This window comes from Phyllobates terribilis, unplaced genomic scaffold, assembly GCF_046119375.1.
Source record: "Phyllobates terribilis strain yellow unplaced genomic scaffold, ASM4611937v1 Scaffold_1__5_contigs__length_1240528914, whole genome shotgun sequence".
Classification (NCBI taxonomy): Eukaryota; Metazoa; Chordata; class Amphibia; order Anura; family Dendrobatidae; genus Phyllobates; species Phyllobates terribilis.
The window spans coordinates 564,430,735-564,449,568 of NW_027362761.1; the positions used below are offsets into that span (position 1 = coordinate 564,430,735).

The window sequence follows — 18,834 nt, forward strand, 5'->3', positions numbered from 1 at the left end:
TGGTTAAAAACTTTCTGATCAATGAGGGTCTGTCACTGGGACCCCCACTTTTAAGAAAAACAGGGTAATGAAATATCCTGCTGGAATGGAGAGGTGGCCACACACAGGGGTGGATTAAGAGTAGCCAGGGCCCCGGGCAGTTTAGAAGGTGTGGCCCCCCAGGGGCCTGATGTATCACGTGACATGTCACATGATCCCCTTTGATAGTAACGTACAGGTGCTCTGGTGCACATCTGTAAATGGAAAACGACAGAGACTCATTTTTCCTTTATGTACAGCACTACACATACCATAGCACTATATACAATAGAGCCGGGTGGGAGATTAATTTTCCCCAAAGGGCCACATGAGGGACCGTGACTGTTGTGGAGGCCGAACTAATAGGCTGAAATAAATTCTGATAATTATTAATATTAACATAATATTTAAAAAAAAAAAAATAATAATAATTGTATGACTCGATATTGAACAGAATTAAGTATGCGGAAATCCCCCTATATTGTATGTACAATATGAGCCCCCAAAATCAAAAACCAAAACGATCAACCTGTGGGGCCCTTATACATGTAAATTATAAAAAAAAAAAAAAAAAAAAAAAAAAAAAAAAACATTCTCTATTTAGTTAGTTTAAAACCCCAATACATACAGACATAAATGCATATACATTGCACAGAAAACAGTGATTTAGTGACGGGAGTTGGGGACTAGTTTTGCCCTTCACAATTCCCTTCCTGACAGCGGAGGTTGACGCCCTAAGTTTACACGGTATGGCGCCCCCGCCCCTCGCGGACTGCCCCTATCTAGCCCTACCACTACTCTAACTGACCAGGCATCCTCTATAGGTGATCAGATAATATGTAATTTAGCCTCCTATATACAGTATGAGCATGCACATGCAGAATGAGCCTGCACATAGCGACATATATACAGTATGAGCCCGCACATAGCCTCCTATATACGGTATGAGCCCCTAACTAGCCTCCTATATACAGCATGAGCACCACATGGCTCCCTATATACAGTATGAGCCCGCACATAGCCTCCTATATACGATATGAGCCTGCACATAGCCTCCTATATACTGTATGAGCCCACACATAGCTCCCTATATACAGTATGAGCCCACACATAGCTCCCTATATACAGTATGAGCCCACACATAGCTCCCTATATACAGTATGAGCCCACACACAGCTCCCGAGATAAAGTATGAGCTCCCATATACAATAGGGGCCCGCACATAGCCTCCTATATATCACAAGATTTCCTAAGATAAGTCTATATTCACTGTGACTGCAGATTGTGAAATAGTGATAGTGGTATAGATGCACAGAAGCAGAATTTGCAGCAGCGCTCTGTATCTAAAGGCCATGGGCCATTCTCGTTATGGATAAAATGTGGGGGATGGGAGTGTGATGCAGTAAGGTGGAACCAGCATTATTTAAACAAGCTGCGGCCCCTGGGTGGATTATAATGGGGGCAATTACCTTTTGGACCATAGGCCGCCCTGGAAGGCTGGGCCCTGGGCTTTAGCCCAAATTGCCCTCATTATAATCCGCCTATGGCCACACGTGCAGCGCTGGTCTGTTTATTCTCTATGGAACTGCTAGTTGATAAAGTCCTATGATCACAGCAGCCTCAGCACTGACCAGTACAGTGTAGGAAAGCGCTAACGGGGAAAGGGAGCAAGTGCAGTGTGAATTAGCAGCCAGTGACCAAGCTGCAGCTCCAGTGTCTCCATATCCTCTAAGGAAATGATGCCAACTACCGGTTATTGGTTCTCTATTGCGAGAAGGGGTGGAAAACCCCTCTGCTCACACCAATATGACCTGTGAGGGTTTCACTACAAACACAACTGTTGAAAAAGCTCCTTCACCTTTGGGACCCGTTGAAGCGCAAGAAGGCGCGAAACGGCCGTCGTCCGGAGGTTTCCTTCCATTCTCCCCCTGTACCATTTTTAATGGATCAATAAATTGTTGGCTTTTAATAAGAAGATTGGTGAGTGCTACCTTTTTTCCTCCTTGCATTGTTTTTGGACATTCACTTTATTTTTTGTTAAGCACCTGGTCGTGTTGGAAGTTGTGGGTTTTTTTTTTTGGTCTCTCATTTGGATTGCGGTCTGGGAGATTTGTTCACCAGTTGCACAGGTGCGGACTTTCTCTCTTTGTACAGACAATTAACTGTTGTAGGTTACTATATTTTCATAATTAATATACTGATAATCAATGTGTCCTATTCTCAGGCGGCTCTGGGCATCGCTAACCTTATAGTCATGGCCATGATGGAGAGCGGTATTTCTGCAGAAGCCGCACGAGAGAAGATATGGATGTTTGATAAATTTGGATTATTAGTGCAAGTAAGTGGCAGGCGAGAGACGGTGTGATTCCTAGGTGTCTAGGCTCCATATTACTACACTGTATTATAGTAGTTATATTCTTGTACATAGGAGCAGTATTATAGTAGTTATTTTCTTGTACATAGGAGGAGTATTATAGTAGTTATATTCTTGTACAAAGAGAGCAGTATTATAGTAGTTATATTCTTGTACATAGGGGACAGTATTATAGTAGTTATATTATTGTACATAGGGAGTAGTATTATAGTAGTTATATTCTTGTACATAGGGGGCAGTATTATAGTAGTTATATTATTGTACATAGGGAGTAGTATTATAGTAGTTATATTCTTGTACATAGGGGACAGTATTATAGCAGTTATATTCTTATACATAGAGGGTGGTATTATAGTAGTAATATTCTTGTACATAGGAGCAGTATAATAGTAGTTATATTCTTGTACATAGGGGGCAGTATTATAGTAGTTATATTCCTCTACATAGGGGTAGTATTATAGTAGTTATATTCTTGTACATAGGAGCAGTATTATAGTAGTTATATTCTTGTATATTAGAGCAGTGTTATAGTAGTTTTATTGCTGTACATAAAAGCAGTATTATAGTAGTTATTTTCTTGTACATAGAGGGCAGTATTATAGTAGTTATATTATTGTACATAGGGAGTAGTATTATAGTAGTTATATTCTTGTACATAGGGGACAGTATTATAGCAGTTATATTCTTGTACATAGAGGGCGGTATTATAGTAGTTATATTCTTGTACATAGGAGCAGTATTATAGTAGTTATATTCTTGTATATAGGAGCAGTATTATAGTAGTTATATTCTTATACATAGGGGGCAGTATTATAGTAGTTATATTCTTGTACATAGGGGCAGTATTATAGTAGTTATATTCTTGTACATAGGGGCAGTATTATAGTAGTTATATTCTTGTACATAGGGGCAGTATTATAGTAGTTATATTCTTGTACATAGAGGGCAGTATTATTGTAGTTATATTCTTGTACATAGGGTGCAATATTATAGTGGTTATATTCTTGTACATAGGGACAGTATTATAGCAGTTTTATTCTTGCACATAGGGGACAGTATTATAGCAGTTTTATTCTTGCACATAGGGGACAGTATTATAGTAGTTATATTCTTGTACATAGAGGGCAGTAGTATAGTAGTTATATTCTTGTACATAGGGAACAGTATTATAGTGGTTATATTCTTGTACATAGGAGCAGTATTAAAGTAGTTATATTCTTGTACATAGGGGCCAGTATTATAGTAGTTATATTCTTGTACATAGGGGCCAGTATTATAGTAGTTATATTCTTGTACATAGCAGCAGTATTATAGTAGTTATATTCTTGTACATAGGAGCAGTATTAAAGTAGTTATATTCTTGTACATAGGGGCCAGTATTATAGTAGTTATATTCTTGTACATAGGGGCCAGTATTATAGTAGTTATATTCTTGTACATAGGAGCAGTATTATAGTAGTTATATTCTTGTACATAGGGGCAGTATTATAGTAGTTATATTCTTGTACATAGGGGCAGTATTATAGTAGTTATATTCTTGTACATAGGGGACAGTATTATAGTAGTTATATTCTTGTACATAGAGGGCAGTATTATAGTAGTTATATTCTTGTACATAGGGGCAGTATTATAGTAGTTATATTCTTGTACATAGGGGCAGTATTATAGTAGTTATATTCTTGTACATAGGGGCAGTATTATAGTAGTTATATTCTTGTACATAGGGGCAGTATTATAGTAGTTATATTCTTGTACATAGGGGCAGTATTATAGTAGTTATTTTCTTGTACATAGAGGGCAGTATTATAGTAGTTATATTTTTGTACATAGGGTGCAGTATTATAGTTGTTATATTCTTGTACTTAGGGGGCAGTATTATAGTAGTTATATTCTTGTACATAGGGGGCAGTATTATAGTAGTTATATTCTTGTACAGTACAGACCAAAAGTTTGGACACACCTTCTCATTTAAAGCTTTTTCTGCATTTTCATGACTATGAAAATTGTACATTCACACTGAAGGCATCAAAACTATGAATTAACACATGTGGAATTATATACTTAACAAAAAAGTGTGAAACAGCTGAAAATATGTCTTATATTCTAGGTTCTTCAAAGTAGCCACCTTTTGCTTTGATGACTGCTTTGCACACTTTTGGCATTCTCTTGATGAGCTTCAAGAGGTAGTCACCGGAAATGGTCTTCCAACAATCTTGAAGGAGTTCCCAGAGATGCTTAGCACTTGTTGGCCCTTTTGCCTTCTCTCTGCGGTCCAGCTCACCCCAAACCATCTCGATTGGGTTCAGGTCTGGTGACTGTGGAGGCCAGGTCATCTGGCGTAGCACCCCATCACTCTCCTTCTTGGTCAAATAGCCCTTACACAGCCTGGAGGTGTGTTTGGGGTCATTGTCCTGTTGAAAAATAAATGATGGTCCAACTAAACGCAAACCGGATGGAATAGCATGCCGCTGCAAGATGTTGTGGTAGCCATGCTGGTTCAGTATGCCTTCAATTTTGAATAAATCCCCAACAGTGTCACCAGCAAAGCACCCCCACACCATCACACCTCCTCCTCCATGCTTCACGGTGGGAACCAGGCATGTAGAGTCCATCCGTTCACCTTTTCTGCGTCGCACAAAGACACGGTGGTTGGAACCAAAGATCTCAAATTTGGACCTCATCAAACCAAAGCACAGATTTCCACTGGTCTAATGTCCATTCCTTGTGTTCTTTAGCCCAAACAAGTCTCTTCTGCTTGTTGCCTGTCCTTAGCAGTGGTTTCCTAGCAGCTATTTTACCATGAAGGCCTGCTGCACAAAGTCTCCTCTTAACAGTTGTTGAAGAGATGTGTCTGCTGCTAGAACTCTGTGTGGCATTGACCTGGTCTCTAATCTGAGCTGCTGTTAACCTGCGATTTCTGAGGCTGGTGACTCGGATAAACTTATCCTCAGAAGCAGAGGTGACTCTTGGTCTTCCTTTCCTGGGGCGGTCCTCATGTGAGCCAGTTTCTTTGTAGCGCTTGATGGTTTTTGCAACTGCACTTGGGGACACTTTCAAAGTTTTCGCACTGACTGACCTTCATTTCTTAAAGTAATGATGGCCACTCCTTTTTCTTTACTTAGCTGCTTTTTTCTTGCCATAATACAAATTCTAACAGTCTATTCAGTAGGACTATCAGCTGTGTATCCACCAGACTTCTGTACAGCACAACTGATGATCCCAACCCCATTTATAAGGCAAGAAATCACACTTATTAAACCTGACAGGGCACACCTGTGAAGTGAAAACCATTTCCGGTGACTACCTCTTGAAGCTCATCAAGAGAATGCCAAGAGTGTGCAAAGCAGTCATCAAAGCAAAAGGTGGCTACTTTGAAGAACCTAGAATATAAGACATATTTTCAGCTGTTTCACACTTTTTTGTTAAGTATATAATTCCACATGTGTTAATTCATAGTTTTGATGCCTTCAGTGTGAATGTACAATTTTCATAGTCATGAAAATACAGAAAAATCTTTAAATGAGGAGTGTTCAAAATTTTGGTCTGTACTGTACATAGGGGACAGTATTATAGTAGTTATATTCTTGTACATAGGAGCAGTATTATAGCAGTTATATTCTTGTACATAGGGCAGTATTATAGTAGTTATATTCTTGTACATAGGGGACAGTATTATAGTAGTTATATTCTTGTACATAGGAGCAGTATTATAGCAGTTATATTCTTGTACATAGGGCAGTATTATAGTAGTTATAATCTTGTACATAGGGGCAGTATTATAGTAGTTATATTCTTGTACATAGGGGGCAGTATTATAGTAGTTATATTCTTGTACATAGGGGGCAGTATTATAGTAGTTATATTCTTGTACATAGGAGCAGTATTACAGTAGTTATATTCTTGTACATAGGGGGCAGTATTATAGTAGTTATATTCTTGTATATAGGGGGCAGTATTATAGTAGTTATATTCTTGTATATAGGGGGCAGTATTATAATAGTTATATTCATGTACATAGGGCCAGTATTACAGTAGTTATATTCTTGTACATAGGGGCAGTATTATAGTAGTTATATTCTTGTACATAGGAGCAGTATTATAGTAGTTATATTCTTGTATATAGGAGCAGTATTATAGTAGTTATATTCTTATACATAGGGGGCAGTATTATAGTAGTAATATTCTTGTACATAGGGGGCAGTATTATAGTAGTTATATTCTTGTACATAGGGGGCAGTATTATAGTAGTTATATTCTTTTACATAGGGGCAGTATTATAATAGTTATATTCATGTACATAGGGCCAGTATTACAGTAGTTATATTCTTGTATATAGGGGGCAGTATTATAGTAGTTATATTCTTGTATATAGGGGGCAGTATTATAGTAGTTATATTCTTGTATATAGGGGGCAGTATTATAATAGTTATATTCTTGTACATAGGGGCAGTATTATAGTAGTTATATTCTTGTACATAGGGGGCAGTATTATAGTAGTTATATTCTTTTACATAGGGGCAGTATTATAGTAGTTGTATTCTTGTACATAGAGGCAGTATTATAGTAGTTATAGTCTTGTACATAGGGGGCAGTATTATAGTAGTTATATTCTTGTACATAGGGAGCAGTATTATAGTAGTTATATTCTTGTACATAGAGGCAGTATTATAGTAGTTATACTCTTGTACATAGGGGGCAGTATTATAGTAGTTATATTCTTGTACATGGGGGGCAGTATTATAGTAGTTATATTCTTGTATATAGGGGGCAGTATTATAGTAGTTGTATTCTTGTACATAGGAGCAGTATTATAGTAGTTATATTCTTGTACATAGGGGGCAGTATTATAGTAGTTGTATTCTTGTACATAGGAGTAGTATTATAGTAGTTATATTCTTGTACATAGGAGCAGTATTATAGTAGTTCTATTCTTGTACATAGAGGCAGTATTATAGTAGTTATACTCTTGTACATAGGGAGCAGTATTATAGTAGTTATATTCTTGTACATAGGAGCAGTATTATAGTAGTTATATTCTTGTACATAGGAGCAGTATTATAGTAGTTATATTCTTGTACATAGGAGCAGTATTATAGTAGTTATATTCTTGTGCATAGGAGGAGTATTATAGTAGTTATATTCTTGTACATAGGGAGCAGTATTATAGTAGTTATATTCTTGTACATAGGAGGAGTATTATAGTAGTTATATTCTTGTACATAGGGGCAGTATTACAGCAGTTATATTCTTGTATATAGGGTCAGTATTATAGTAGTTATATTCTTGTACATAGGAGCAGTATTATAGTAGTTATATTCTTGTATATAGGGGCAGTATTATAGTAGTTATATTCTTGTACATAGAGGCAGTATTATAGTAGTTATATTCTTGTACATAGGGGCAGTATTATAGTAGTTATATTCTTGTATATGGGGGCAGTATTATAGTAGTTATATTCTTGTACATAGAGGCAGTATTATAGTAGTTATATTCTTGTACATAGGGGGCAGTATTATAGTAGTTATATTCTTGTACATAGGAGCAGTATTATAGTAGTTATATTCTTGTACAGAGTGGCAGTATTATAGTAGTTATATTCTTGTACATAGGAGTAGTATTATAGTAGTTATATTCTTGTACATAGAGGCAGTATTATAGTAGTTATATTCTTGTACATAGGGGGCAGTAATATAGTAGTTTTTCCTTGTAAATAGAGCTTTAGTCACTGAATTTATTGGTAACCTGATATTGATATTTGTAAGGCAGTTACCTTTACTCGCTCTTCTCGGTAAGTTCGTAGATGGGATCATGGATTTGTATTAATCTTATTTTATGTGTTTTATGTTCATCACATTTTCAGATCAGTAAATCACAGAAAAGTTCCTAAAGCCTTTGATCTTTCTTCTTCTTCATTTTATGAAGTTTCTTTATATTTGTCTTGGCTCCTCAGGGCCGTGATGAAGGTGTGGACGGCAATCAGGAGTCTTTTGCTCATCTTCCTCCGGATCGTTCGGTGAGAAGCTTTTTGGATGCCGTCAATGTTCTGAAGCCGACTGCGATCATCGGTGAGCGATCGGTGTAGACGGTTTACTTGTGTAGTCTCATAAGGGGGGGGCAAGTAGATGGGCGTATATTGTGAGACTGGAAATAGGCAGGAGCGCAGCAGCACAGAGTATTTCAGGAGAGGTGAACGTGATGCGGCATAACTTGATCTATGTATGTTTTGTATGCAGGCGTCGCTGGAGCTGGCCGGCTCTTCACAGAAGATGTTGTTAAAGCAATGAGCGCCATTAATGACCGGCCCGTCATCTTTGCTCTTAGTAATCCTACGGCAAAGGCCGAGTGCACGGCAGAGGAGGCGTATTCCTGGGCCGAGGTCTGTGTGTACAACGACATCCGAAGTGCCAAAAATTATCAATCAACACATCAACTCAAGATTTTTTTTGTCCCATTTTTTTTTTTTTTCTAGGGGCGGTGTCTCTTTGCCAGCGGCAGCCCATTTGATACAGTAACTTTAAATGATGGCCGTACCTTTAAGCCAGGACAGGGCAATAATGCCTACATCTTCCCAGGTGAGGAGGTGATGGGTATCATGGCTGGTTGATTTCACATGAGTACAAAATGGCCATTAAAGGGGTATTCCCATCTCCAAGATCCTTTCCCAATATGTAGTAGATGTAATAATAATATTAGCAAATACCTCCAATTAAAAATGTAGTTTAGTTCTTCTGATTAGCTATGTCGCTTACCCCATATGCAGGGCATTGCAGTTACTTTGCTATCCATGGTTATGACCACTCAGGTAGTGACAGTTAGTGGTTGTAATCTACAGCGATGCCCTGCACAGGGGGTAAGAGACATAGCTAATCAGAAAAACTATACTATATTTCTAATTGGAGGCATTTGCTAATATTATTATTATTACACCTACTACATATTGGGATAGGATCTTGGAGACGGGAATACCCCTTTGAGGGCTAATCACCTTAAACGCCTTTGTAATAAATACTCCTTTATGACACGGGTTTTAAAAAAAAAAAAAAAAAATCTATAATGGATGCACATTTCAATGGGAAAGTATATGAGGGACCTCCTGAGGGTGGAAAAAGGATTGAGCATGTTGGCTTTTAGCATGCCTGATCTTCATGTGATTAGTTTGGAAGTTTTCCTCTCTGGATTGACCTCCTGACTTTGTATTTAGTGGGTAAGACCTTATTACTGCTTGTGATCTTATGTCCCTGGGGTATCCTCTTTAGTAGTAATACCCCCTTAGTGTTTCCTTAAGTAATGGAACCCCTTCTAATGTAATAATGCCTCCAGTGTGGCCACAAATAATAAAAAAAAGTTTATACTTGCCTAATCTAGTCCAATCAAAAGTCATCATCTCCCCTGCACTGATATTGGGGCGACAACATTCAGTACCGTCAATGTGCCACCTGCTCCTGGATGTGAGCCTGCAGCGGCCTGCCACCTACAGGACGCAAGTGTATCAGCATCATATTGATACATCAAAGCATCTTTCACCCATAGATCCGGGGGCACACAGCTAGAATCCTGCGGCATGTGCCCTGGCCCAGATCTTTGGCGCCACTAATGTATTGCTACTTTTTTTTTTTTTTTTAAATAAATATTATGCACCTAAGAATTTTGCATCCAGTTCTACCGCCCCTGTCCCACTGCGTGCTATGACTCTATATATTTATTTAATGGTGTTATTCCCTCATTTTACCACCAGGTGTCGCTCTTGCGGTGATCCTGAGCGGAGTGCGGCACATTAGTGATCGCGTATTTCTAGAAGCCGCAAAGGTGAGAAGACGTAAAACTATAAAAGCCCCAATCAGGGCAGATCTGGGAATATTATCTCATGGGTTTATCAGGGACTTATTCATCTTTTGGGCCCCTCCGCAAAATATGTTCCGGGGGCCCTAAAATATCGTGTGCTGTTCTCTTATGTCCTGGTAAATGTGATGTGACCCGAGGATACAAATGTCTCAGCCCTGGACGCCTGTTACATAGTAATCAAGCAGGAAGAATTCTATGATCAGCCTCTTCTTGGTTGACAACAGGGAGCAGTAGCTTGCACAGCTGGTATAGAGGTTTGGTGGAAGAATATTCCTAATTATACTAATTCTTCTCTCCAGGCTCTCGCAGAACAGTTAACTACTGAGGAGCTGGAGCAAGGACGCTTGTACCCACCGCTGTCCAACATCAGGGAGGTCTCCATATATATCGCTGTGAAAGTAGGTGCAATGTCCGTGTGTAACCAGCATCCGAAATCTAACTGCACTTACTGTACACAGTTACACATTATATCCTTGTTACTGTCTTTCCAATCTGCAGAATAGTGAGTGCAGCTCTGGAGTATAATACAGGATGTAACTCAGGATCAGTAATGTAATGTATGTACACAGTGACTGCACCAGCAGAATAGTGAGTGCAGCTCTGGAGTATAATACAGGATGTAACTCAGGATCAGTACAGGATAAGTAATGTAATGTATGTACACAGTGACTGCACCAGCAGAATAGTGAGTGCAGCTCTGGAGTATAATACAGGATGTAACTCAGGATCAGTAATGTAATGTATGTACACAGTGACTGCACCAGCAGAATAGTGAGTGCAGCTCTGGAGTATAATACAGGATGTAACTCAGGATCAGTACAGGATCAGTAATGTAATGTATGTACACAGTGACTGCACCAGCAGAGTAGTGAGTGCAGCTCTGGAGTATAATACAGGATGTAACTCAGGATCAGTACAGGATCAGTAATGTAATGTATGTACACAGTGACTGCACCAGCAGAATAGTGAGTGCAGCTCTGGAGTATAATACAGGAGGTAACTCAGGATCAGTAATGTATGTAGACAGTGACTGCACCAGCAGAATAGTGAGCGCAGCTCTGGAGTATAATACAGGATGTAACTCGGGATCAGTAATGTAATGTATGTACACAGTGACTGCACCAGCAGAATAGTGAGCGCAGCTCTGGAGTATAATACAGGATGTAACTCAGGATCAGTAATGTAATGTATGTACACAGTGACTGCACCAGCAGAATAGTGAGCGCAGCTCTGGAGTATAATACAGGATGTAACTCAGGATCAGTAATGTATGTACACAGTGACTGCACCAGCAGAATAGTGAGCGCAGCTCTGGAGTATAATACAGGATGTAACTCAGGATCAGTACAGGATCAGTAATGTAATGTATGTACACAGTGACTGCACCAGCAGAATAGTGAGTGCAGCTCTGGAGTATAACAGGATGTAACTCAGGATCAGTACAGGATCAGTAATGTAATGTATGTACACAATGACTGCACCAGCAGAATAGTGAGTGCAGCTCTGGAGTATAATACAGGATGTAACTCAGGATCAGTACAGGATCAGTAATGTAATGTATGTACACAGTGACTCCACCAGCAGAATAGTGAGTACAGCTCTGGAGTATAATACAGGATGTAACTCAGGATCAGTACAGGATCAGTAATGTAATGTATGTACACAGTGACTCCACCAGCAGAATAGTGAGTGCAGCTCTGGAGTATAATACAGGATGTAACTCAGGATCAGTACAGGATCAGTAATGTATGTACACAGTGACTGCACCAGCAGAATAGTGAGTGCAGCTCTGGAGTATAATACAGGATGTAACTCAGGATCAGTAATGTATGTACACAGTGACTGCACCAGCAGAATAGTGAGTGCAGCTCTGGAGTATAATACAGGATGTAACTCCGGATCAGTACAGGATCAGTAATGTAATGTATGTACACAGTGACTCCACCAGCAGAATAGTGACTGCAGCTCTGGAGTATAATACAGGATGTAACTCAGGATCAGTACAGGATAAGTAATGTAATGCATGTACACAGTGACTGCACCAGCAGAATAGTGAGTGCAGCTCTGGAGTATAATACAGGCTGTAACTCAGGATCAGTACAGGATAAGTAATGTAATGTATGTACACGGTGACTGCACCAGCAGAATAGTGAGTGCAGCTCTGGAGTATAATACAGGATGTAACTCAGGATCAGTACAGGATCAGTAATGTAATGTATGTACACAGTGACTGCACCAGCAGAATAGTGAGTGCAGCTCTGTAGTATAATACAGGATGTAACTCAGGATCAGTCCAGGATCAGTAATGTAATGTATATACACAGTGACTGCACCAGCAGAATAGTGAGTGCAGCTCTGGGGTATAATACAGGATGTAACTTAGGATCAGTACAGGATCAGTAATGTAATGTATATACACAGTGACTGCACCAGCAGAATAGTGAGTGCAGCTCTGGGGTATAATACAGGATGTAACTCAGGATCAGTACAGGATAAGTAATGTAATGCATGTACACAGTGACTGCACCAGCAGAATAGTGAGTGCAGCTCTGGAGTATAATACAGGCTGTAACTCAGGATCAGTACAGGATAAGTAATGTAATGTATGTACACGGTGACTGCACCAGCAGAATGGTGAGTGCAGCTCTGTAGTATAATACAGGATGTAACTCAGGATCAGTCCAGGATCAGTAATGTAATGTATATACACAGTGACTGCACCAGCAGAATAGTGAGTGCAGCTCTGGGGTATAATACAGGATGTAACTTAGGATCAGTACAGGATCAGTAATGTAATGTATATACACAGTGACTGCACCAGCAGAATAGTGAGTGCAGCTCTGGAGTATAATACAGGATGTAACTGAGGATCCGTACAGGATCAGTAATGTAATGTATGTACACAGTGACAGCACCAGCAGAATAGTGAGCGCAGCTCTGGAGTATAATACAGGATGTAGCTCAGGATCAGTACAGGATTAGTAATGTAATGTATGTACACAGTGACTCCACCAGCAGAATAGTGAGTGCAGCTCTGGAGTATAATACAGGATGTAACTCAGGATCAGTACAGGATCAGTAATGTAATGTATGTACACAGTGACTGCACCAGCAGAATAGTGAGTGCAGCTCTGTAGTATAATACAGGATGTAACTCAGGATCAGTCCAGGATCAGTAATGTAATGTATATACACAGTGACTGCACCAGCAGAATAGTGAGTGCAGCTCTGGGGTATAATACAGGATGTAACTTAGGATCAGTACAGGATCAGTAATGTAATGTATATACACAGTGACTGCACCAGCAGAATAGTGAGTGCAGCTCTGGAGTATAATACAGGATGTAACTCAGGATCAGTAATGTATGTACACAGTGACTGCACCAGCAGAATAGTGAGCGCAGCTCTGGAGTATAATACAGGATGTAACTCAGGATCAGTAATGTAATGTATGTACACAGTGACTGCACCAGCAGAATAGTGAGTGCAGCTCTGGAGTATAATACAGGATGTAACTCCGGATCAGTACAGGATCAGTAATGTAATGTATGTACACAGTGACTGCACCAGCAGAATAGTGAGTGCAGCTCTGGAGTATAATACAGGATGTAACTCAGGATCAGTACAGGAGAAGTAATGTAATGTATGTACACAGTGACTGCACCAGCAGAATAGTGAGTGCCGCTCTGGAGTATAATACAGGATGTAACTCCGGATCAGTACAGGATCAGTAATGTAATGTATGTACACAGTGACTGCACCAGCAGAATAGTGAGTGCAGCTCTGGAGTATAGTACAGGATGTAACTCAGGATCAGTAATGTAATGTATGTACACAGTGACTGCACCAGCAGAATAGTGAGTGCAGCTCTGGAGTATAATACAGGATGTAACTCAGGATCAGTACAGGAGAAGTAATGTAATGTATGTACACAGTGACTGCACCAGCAGAATAGTGAGTGCAGCTCTGGAGTATAATACAGGATGTAACTCAGGATCAGTACAGGAGAAGTAATGTAATGTATGTACACAGTGACTGCACCAGCAGAATAGTGAGTGCAGCTCTGGGGTATAATACAGGATGTAACTCAGGATCAGTACAGGATCAGTAATGTATGTACACAGTGACTGCACCAGCAGAATAGTGAGTGCAGCTCTGGAGTATAATACAGGATGTAACTCCGGATCAGTACAGGAGAAGTAATGTAATGTATGTACACAGTGACTGCACCAGCAGAATAGCGAGTGCAGCTCTGGGGTATAATACAGGATGTAACTCAGGATCAGTACAGGATCAGTAATGTAATGTATATACACAGTGACTGCACCAGCAGAATAGTGAGTGCAGCTCTGGGGTATAATACAGGATGTAACTCAGGATCAGTACACGATCAGTAATGTATGCACACAGTGACTGCACCAGCAGAATAGTGAGTGCAGCTCTGAGGTATAATACAGGATGTAACTCAGGATCAGTACAGGATCAGTGATGTAATGTATGTACACAGTGACTGCACCAGCAGAATAGTGAGTGCAGCTCTGGAGTATAATACAGGATGTAACTCGGGATCAGTAATGTAATGTATGTACACAGTGACTTCACCAGCAGAATAGCGAGTGCAGCTCTGGAGTATAATACAGGATGTAACTCAGGATCAGTACAGGATCAGTAATGTAATGTATGTACACAGTGACTGCACCAGCAGAATAGTGAGTGCAGCTCTGGCGTATAATACAGGATGTAACTCAGGATCAGTAATGTATGCACATAGTGACTCCACCAGCAGAATAGTGAGTGCAGCTCTGGAGTATAATGCAGGATGTAACTCAGGATCAGTACAGGATCAGTAATGTAATGTATGTACACAGTGACTACACCAGCAGAATAGTGAGTGCAGCTCGGGGGTATAATACAGGATGTAACTCAGGATCAGTAATGTAATGTATGTACACAGTGACTGCACCAGCAGAATAGTGAGTGCAGCTCTGGGGTATAATACAGGATGTAACTCAGGATCAGTACAGGATCAGTAATACAGTTATATGAAAAAGTTTGGGCACCCCTATTAATCTTAAGCTTAATGTTTTATAAAAATTGGTGTTTTTGCAACAGCTATTTCAGTTTGATATATGTAATAACTGTTGGACACAGTAATGTTTCTGCCTTGAAATGAGGTTTATTGTACTAACAGAAAATGTGCAATCTGCATTCAAACAAAATTTGACAGGTGCATAAGTATGGGCACCCTTATCATTTTCTTGTTTTTAATACTCCTACCTACTTTTTGCTGACTTACTAAAGCACTTTTTTTGGTTTTGTAACCTCATTGAGCTTTGAACTTCATAGCCAGGTGTATGCAATCATGAGAAAAGCTACTTAAAATGGCCACTTGCAAGTTGTTCTCCTGTTTGAATCTCCTCTGAAGAGTGGCATCATGGGCTCCTCAAAACAACTGTCAAATGATCTGAAAACAAAGATTATTCAACATAGTTGTTCAGGGGAAGGATGCAAAAACCTGTCTCAGAGATTTAACCTGTCAGTTTCCACTGTGAGGAACATAGTAAGGAAATGGAAGAACACAGGGACAGTTCTTGTTAAGGCCAGAAGTGGCAGGCCAAGAAAAACATCAGAAAGGCAGAGAAGAAGAATGGTGAGATCAGTCAAGGACAATCCTCAGACCACCTCCAGAGAGCTGCAGCATCAACTTGCTGCAGATGGTGTCACTGTGCATCGGTCAACTATACAACGCACTTTGCACAAGGAGAAGCTGTATGGGAGAGTGATGCGAAAGAAGCCGTTTCTGCAAGCACCCCACAAACAGAGTCGGCTGAGGTATGCAAAAGCACATTTGGAGAAGCCAATTTCCTTTTGGAAGAAGGTCCTGTGGACTGATGAAACCAAGATTGAGTTGTTTGGTCATACAAAAAGGTGTTATGCATGGCGGCAAAAAAACACAGCATTCCAAGAAAAACACTTGCTACCCACAGTAAAATTTGGTGGAGGTTTCATCGTGCTTTGGGGCTGTGTGGCCAATGCCGGCACCGGGAATCTTGTTAAAGTTGAGGGACGCATGGATTCCACTCAGTAAAAGCAGATTCTTGACAATAATGTTCAAGAATCAGTGATAAAGTTGAAGTTACGCAGGGGATGGATCTTTCCGCAAGACAATAATCCACAACACCGCTCCAAATCTACTCAGGCATTCATGCCGAGGAACAATTACAATGTTCTGGAATGGCCATCCCAGTCCCCAGACCTGAAAATCATTGAACATCTGTGGGATCATTTGAAGAGGGCTGTCTATGCTCGGCGACCATCAAACTTAACTGAACTGGAATTGTTTTGTAAAGAGGAATGGTCAAAAATACCTTCATCCAGGATCCAGGAACTCATTAAAAGCTACAGGAAGCGACTAGAGGCTGTTATTTTTGCAAAAGGAGGATCTACTAAATATTAATGTCCCTTTTCTGGTGAGGTGCCCATACTTATGCACCTGTCAAATTTTGTTTGAATGCAGATTGCACATTTTCTGTTAGTACAATAAACCTCATTTCAAGGCAGAAACATTACTGTGTCCAACAGTTATTACATATATCAAACTGAAATAGCTGTTGCAAAAACACCAATTTTTATAAAACATTAAGCTTTAGATTAATAGGGGTGCCCAAACTTTTTCATATAACTGTATATGTACACAGTGACTCTACTAGCTTTCCCCCCCATATAGAATATGTATGTACAACTTAGTAGATTTACCCTTTGTACGTTTTTCTCCCAGGTGATGGAGTTTGTATATAGGAATGGTATGGCTTTCCAGTACCCTGAACCTCTGGAGAAGAACTCTTATGTGCGCTCTAAAGTGTGGAGCACGGACTACGACTCTTTCCTACCTGACCTCTACGACTGGCCCGAGTACGCATCTAAGCCACATAAAATGTTCTGATGTCCCCTCACTCCACGTCCCCCCGTCCCTCCAGCACCTCCGTACTGAGCGTTCTACAATATCCTTAATCATGACACTTTCGCCTCTTACTCAGAAACTTTCTAAAAGTTGTCCTTCTTCCGGTGCCTTGTAGAGACCTGATCTCCTATGCAGCAGCAAAGCTTCCATCTGCTGCTTCCCCGCTCTCCTACAACCATCCACATCCTGCACATGAAGCTGCACATCTACAAAGTCTCACATCCGTCATCCATATGCATGGTGTATTATGTTATTGTGCTGTGACATTGTATATTCAAGCCTTATACCATGTATAATAATTATCTTTTCAGTGCCTCTCTCGCCTTAGGGCTGTGTCTGGTAATGCAGCTCATCCCCTGACAAAGCCTTTTATCAAAGGCGAAACTGTGTCTAGAAAGAAAAAAAAAATCAGAACTTTTTTTTTTTTTTTTTTCAAGTATTTTGTGACTTTTGAAGATTGTGTTTTTTACCTAAATATCATTTGGTATTATGGGAAATATAAAGAGAAGGGAAATGTCATTGAGTCATCACTGGGTCTTACTATACAATAGATATAGAGTTGGCAGCATGCAGCTTTCCAGCTTTTGTCTCACTACAACTCCCAGCATGCTTGTTTGTATGTGAGCTAAGTTGCAGTACCTGGCAGCGGCCACTATGTAGTGAGCGGCGCTATAGTTTTCTTACTCCATACACTGTGTGGCCACTGCCAGAGCTGATGATGATTGATCAGTGGGGGCGGTCCCCTCAACCGACATACTGACTGTAAGTCATTAAAATAGGCAAACCCCGTTATCAAGAATCTATTATCAAAAAATGTCCTATTGTTTAAATCTCGTTTTTGCGCTACATGTATTTTTTTTTTTTCATAGCTCGTCTTTATTACAATAAAAAATAAAATGGGTAATCTTGCAATTTTCTGACTGGCCACCAGAGCTATTTTAGACACTTTTGAGGAATACTTTTCAGCAGACTCATTATCAGCAGAGGCAGGATTGCAATGACGTTTATAACTTCGGATTTACCAATCACAATGGGTGTTGTCACCGCTCACATCCTCTCCCTCCCTTCACATTGACCTCTGCACACGCTCATTAGATGGCTTCAATACAAAAGATGGGATCTTAGTCTGTTAATTTTGTCTATGTGCACGTGTTGTTTCCTTAAACAGCAGGAAGTTACAGTTTTAAAAAAAATCCCTAGTGGCCGATGTGAAAATTGCAAGATATCCATTTTTTTTTTTTTTTTTAATACAGATTGTGATGGGGAAAAAACACTTTTCCAAATAAAACTTGATTTAAACAAAGGTTTATTTTCTGATTACACGTCCTCTTAAAGTCTCTCCCATTAGTCTAAAAGGGACAATGTGAAGCTTGACAGTCAAGACAAGTGGGGTTAGGGGGGTAGTCTGGGGGGGGGGTAATACTCTTATGTCACATTCAATCTGGGTAAATGAGGAAGATTTAGGAAAGACATTGGGTCACATTTCCTATTATGAGGGCCCCTCAAACCCCAAATTTTGACACACAGTATCGCCTATTATAATGAAATGTTAAAAAGAGCAAGTCCATCACCTCTAGTTGCAGTTGTGACTTCTTCAAATGACCCCTGGAAGCTGCACGCGTATATCTTCACTTGGACT

At 39.9% G+C, this 18,834-nt stretch overlaps 1 protein-coding gene across 2 annotated transcripts in view; it reads left to right on the forward strand.

Moving 5' to 3' along the window:
- Nucleotides 1-18,472, forward strand: part of ME2 (malic enzyme 2) — a 60,837-nt gene extending 42,365 nt beyond the window's left edge. For both annotated transcript variants that reach the window (XM_073680680.1, XM_073680685.1), the window contains 7 exons: nt 2,243-2,356; nt 8,343-8,457; nt 8,626-8,768; nt 8,862-8,964; nt 10,128-10,198; nt 10,534-10,632; nt 17,013-18,472. In XM_073680680.1, the coding sequence (XP_073536781.1) occupies nt 2,243-2,356; nt 8,343-8,457; nt 8,626-8,768; nt 8,862-8,964; nt 10,128-10,198; nt 10,534-10,632; nt 17,013-17,177 (810 nt within the window). In that variant the 3' untranslated portion in view covers nt 17,178-18,472. The remainder of the gene's footprint in view (nt 1-2,242; nt 2,357-8,342; nt 8,458-8,625; nt 8,769-8,861; nt 8,965-10,127; nt 10,199-10,533; nt 10,633-17,012) is intronic.
- The last annotated feature ends 362 nt before the right edge of the window (nt 18,473-18,834 follow it).